The sequence below is a fragment of the Orycteropus afer genome, unplaced genomic scaffold (assembly GCF_000298275.1).
Source record: "Orycteropus afer afer isolate SDZICR_OR568_19922 unplaced genomic scaffold, OryAfe1.0 scaffold00001, whole genome shotgun sequence".
Lineage (NCBI taxonomy): Eukaryota > Metazoa > Chordata > Mammalia > Tubulidentata > Orycteropodidae > Orycteropus > Orycteropus afer.
The window spans coordinates 32,445,477-32,450,637 of record NW_006921588.1 but is presented as its reverse complement, the minus strand read 5'-3'; the positions used below and the strand labels follow the sequence as shown (position 1 = coordinate 32,450,637).

At 36.3% G+C, this 5,161-nt stretch overlaps 1 protein-coding gene across 1 annotated transcript in view; it reads right to left on the bottom strand.

Moving 5' to 3' along the window:
* Positions 1 to 1,146: 1,146 nt before the first annotated feature.
* SPC25 (SPC25 component of NDC80 kinetochore complex) overlaps positions 1,147 to 5,161 on the bottom strand; it is a 16,533-nt gene continuing 12,518 nt past the window's right edge. Inside the window, exons 5-6 of the mRNA XM_007946265.2 lie at positions 3,787 to 3,885; positions 1,147 to 1,271 (exon numbers count right to left, since the gene is read on the bottom strand). Coding sequence (XP_007944456.1) covers positions 1,147 to 1,271; positions 3,787 to 3,885 — 224 coding nt within the window. The remainder of the gene's footprint in view (positions 1,272 to 3,786; positions 3,886 to 5,161) is intronic.

The window sequence follows — 5,161 nt, the reverse complement described above, 5'->3', positions numbered from 1 at the left end:
AGGATGGTGAGCAGGGTCCTGGGCCCAGTCTTCGGCATGCATGTCAAATGAAAGTTCTCTGAAACTCCTTCCCTACTCTTCCCAACTGGACAACTGGCCTGAACTTTCCCAGGCTATTCAGGGAGAAAGCAGAAGGCACCACAGGCATGGAAGGCATTGTTCCATGGCATTTGGTGTGCCCAAGGTATCCTGAAACAGTATTAAGTGACTTCCACTATAGCCCAAAGTATAACCAAATGTATAAGGAAAGGACAGTCACAAAAACAAAACCCTAGAACAAGCTAATATTTGAGGTCTAGTTTGTGTTGAAGAAGCTCTGGTAGCATAGTGCCTAAGGCACTTGACTGCTAACCAGAAGGCTGGCAGTTCAAACCCACCAGCCACTCCTCAGAAGGAAGATGGGGCAATCTACTTCTGTAGTGATCCTGCCTCGGAAACCCAAGGAGGGGTCGCTATGAGTCAGGTCCGACTCGATGGCACATAACAACAACAACAACAACAGTTTGTGTTGAATACAAACTTGCAAGATGGCAAATTTATATCCAGATCACAATTATGTGGTATAAATATTATACAATGGGAATTGGTCATAAGTTTTCTGCATCTGGATTTTCAAAAATATATCCTTTTCTGGATGTGTTGGTAGGATACTGCCAACAATCTTCTGATGTGAAGAATTATCCTTCTAACAGTATATCCCTCTGGATGTGAGATACAACTATTCTTTCTTTTATGACTGTAAGATGATAACAGATAGCCATATTTATTTTGCCAAGTACACTGAAAACCCTAGGTTGGATCTACCCTTTTAATTTTTTAATATCACTGGCCTCTGACCTTCAAAAGCTTGGAGACCACTGAAATACAGGACTGGTTGTACAAATTCCCATTCCCGGTGCCTCTATAAACTACCCATATTTGTCATTACCAAAAAAAAAAGCATACAGCACATTAATTATCTTTTATTTTTAAAAGAACACATATTCCTTTATAATTTTCTTTCTGAGTTTAATAAAAATAACTTAAAGAAATACACCACACAGAAATGTTACAAAAATATGAAAAGATTATAGGCAGATGATAGAAATGGGAATTCTTTTGAAAAAAGACATGATAAGGAAGAAAGTTTTCTATACTATTTATGCATTAATTATAAACCATAGCAGTAAACGCTTTCCGAATATTGGCAAGAAAGGCTGAAAAATTGTTGGTCTTCCTTAGATTCTCTTGAAATTCTGCCAGGCATTCAAGATGGGGAGAACTATCCGACACTAGAAGAAATAATGAAGACAATATGAATAAGATTTTTTTGTAGGAGAGAAGTATTTCTAGTTTAGATGTTCTCATCTGATTTGAACTTCAATTCCATCTTCCTGAAATGGTTTGAGCATAAAATGGTAAAATCACATAAAATGATTTTCACATATTATCTATCCTTAGACCTGTCTTTCCTTTAATCTCTAGGTATTTAAATCTTTAAGTCCTACAATCTTTCTTTAGGTTTAACATTCAAGGGAATAAAGAGCTTATTAATATAATAAGCCATTAGTCAAAGAAATGCATCTTAGACTTACATATTTTGTTTAAAATGTTTTAACTTTAAAAAAAAAAAAATTAAAAAAAACTGCTAAACCAGTTTTCTCTGTAAAACTTTAAACTTACTTTCAGTGTCTTGCTACTAGATTAAAAAAAAAAAAAGAACTTTCAATGCTAACCCTTAATAACTTACAATTATGTAAAGAAATATCTAAAATTTTACAAGTGAAATGGATGTCATTAGAAAATGTGGTTGCTACTTTTTTTTTTTTTTTGGTATTGCAGGAAGGGTATTTGTAAGGTCTACTAATCAAATGGGACCAGCTGGTGCAAATTGGGAACAAGCCCTCAGTGACAGTTGTTGTTGTTGTTATGTGCCGTCAAGTCGGACCTGACTCATAGTGACCCCTCCTTGGGTTTCCCAGGCAGTATCACTACGGAAGCAAATTGCCCCATCTTCCTTCCGAGGAGTGGCTGGTAGGTTTGAACCGCCAGCCTTCTGGTTAGCAGTCAAGTGCCTTAGGCACTATGCTGCCATAGCTCCCATAAATACCCTTCCTGCAATACCAAAAGGAAAAAGAATGACCTGGCTTTCTTTGCCATCAATCTTGTCCTTTGGCTAAGGGTAAGAAAGACAACAACCATCGATTTCCAGCTCATTGGTAGAGATTGCTTAGAAAGCCAGGCCCATGACAATAGCAGAGAAAGATTAGCAAAGAGAATTTGGTTCACAATATTTACTGGAGATTTCATCTTTATACATTCTTAAATACTATAAAACTATGTAGCAGTAAAGATATCCAATTTGGAAAAAATTGAAAAGCTAAGAACAAAGATAGATTTTTGGGTCTGCGTTTCAAAATCTAGGAGCTCTGGTGGTGTAGTGCCTAAGGCATCTTACTGCTAACCAGAAGGCTGGCGGTTCAAACCCACCAGCCACTCCTCCTCAGAAGGAAGGTTGGTCAATATACTCCTGTAGTGATACCGCCTCAGAAACCAAAAGAGAGTCACTATGAGTCAAAATCAATTCGATGGCAGTGAGTCTAGTATTCATTAGCTTGGAAAAAATTTACATACAAAGAAAGAAAGAAATATTTGTATGTGAATTAAATCTGAAAATATAAATTCCATAAAAGAGAAATTGAGTCACCAGGTTACATCAGGGATCTAACTCAGCAGTTTACCTGAGTGTCTGTCTGCTAAGATGATCACACAGATGTAAGGAACAGAGAACAGTTTTACTGAATTCCTATAAATTAAGGATTAGGATTATTTGTATAGGCGCAGCTGTTAGCTGCTATGGAGTCAGTTCTGACTCATGGCAACCCCATGTGGGCAGGGTAGAATTGCTCCATAGAGTTTTCAAGGATATGACCTTTTGCAAGCAAGTCACCAGGCCAGTCTCCCAAGGCACCTCTGGGTGGGTTTGAACCACCAACCTTTCATCTAGCAGTTGAGCGCTTATCATTTATACCACCCAAGGCCTCCTAGAAGGACACTAGAAAAATAAAACAAAAAGATAAATATATTTCCATTCTCTTCTTGTTCATACTATTAGCAATTATTTATGTATTCCCCATAATGCAAAGGTCATTCCGCATGCTGCAGAATCAGTAACTAAGTTAATTATGAATGTTTGAGATTTTCAGGATGGGATAATTTCTTTAGAATTTATCATGGGGAAAATAAGTTATCACCTTCTGATAATTACCACATTCTGGCAATTTCACAATTCAGCTATTTGAATAAATTATATATTCACATTTGTTGTTGTTGTTATGTGCCGTCGAGTTGGCCCCAACGCACAGCAACCCCTCCTTGGGTTTCTGAGGCAGTATCACTATAGAAGTAGATTGCCCAACCTTCCTTCCGAGGAGTGGCAGGTGGGTTTGAACTACCAGCCTTCTGGTTAGCAGTTAAGTGCCTTAGGTACTACGCCACCAGAGCTCCTATATATTCACGTTTAGGCAGCCATATTCTTTATTCTGTACTTTTATGTTCTTTAGAAGGACAATTCATAATTGTATACAAAATGCAGTGATCTCTGATGTTCTTGCACACTTTTTAGTCACTGTGGCACTGTGCTATCCTAAAGAAAAACTAGTCACAGGGTTTTGAAGACAATATCCCAAAAAGTCAGAGTAGAAATGGAAACAAGAGCTTGTGCAAATATTATTCTCCTTCATCTTCTCATTCAAACTACATTTTGGGATGCCAATCCTAAATACCAGTTAAAAGATATGAAAATACCTTCATAGTCCCTTTCTTCATTTAGGTGCAAGGAAAACATAAATGGGCTCTCAGGATGCTTAGGATCAATATTAGTGAATATAAACTGCAACTTATCACCTGAAAAAAAAAAAAGATTGCATTATTATAGTTGACATTCAACTTCAAATTGAAATAATTGCCAGCATACCAGATTTTTTAAACTGTTAATAGTAGGGGGAAGGATGAGTGCCGAGGAAAAAAGATTTCATAGGATATCCAGTTAGGCCAAATGAGGGACCCATTTTGCCTTTTCTTTTCTTAAAATATTATTTCCTGACTTTGATGGCTTTGACAAAGTTTTATTTCAAAGTGAAAAATGATCTGAAAGCATTAAAACTGATGAACAACAACATTAAACACAAAAGCAGTTTAAGATGGCTCTGGATATATAAATTAATTCAACAAATCTAAAGTTCAAAGTTGGACTTTATATCCTCCTCTAATCAAAGGTTAAAAGCTCATTCCAAGTGATAAGAAAAACACCAGGAGCAGTAGATGTAGGGATAAAAAATCCAAGCAAGCAAAGAATGAAATATAATTGGTAAGCAAGTAGGGACAAATGGTTTCCTTTCATTTAGTAATCAAAGAAATGCATAATGGGATTGTAAAATGGTACAACCACTGTGGTAAACAGGACGGCACTTCCTTTAAGTTAAAATAGAGATACCAAATGATCCAGCAATCCCACTACTAGGTATATATCTTAGAGAAATAAGAGTCACAACACAAGTAGATATAGGCACATCCAAGTTCATCACAGCATTATTGACAATAGATAAAAGACGGAAATAATCAAAGTGCCTATCAACAGATGAATGGATAAACAAACTATGGTACATACACACTATGTAATACCATGTAGCATTAAAGGATGATGAATCTGCAAAACATCTCACAACTTGGATGGACCTGGAGGACATTACACTGAATGGAATAAGTCAATCACAAAAGGACAAGTATTGTATGAGATCATCATTATTAAAAAAAAAAAAAATCAAGGAATGATTTACACACAGAGAAAACATTCTTTGATGGTTATCAAGGATTAGAGGGGAAGAGAAGGAAAATCACTCAGTAGACAATGGACACATATTAACTTGGTTTAATTATTAAATTATTAGTACACAGTAAGAGGAGGTCAGGACAAAATGACCAAGACGAAGGAAGACACAGGGAGGCAACCAATAGTAAAAGGAAACAATGGTAAATACTATTACATACAGAACCCTGCAATAAAAGTAATAACAAACAATAATTTACAAATAGATACATAGGTAGATATATAAGTTAACAGGTGTGGGATGGCCCATTAGCATATTAAGTCTGGCAGAGGATATTTCTTTTTTTTTTTCCC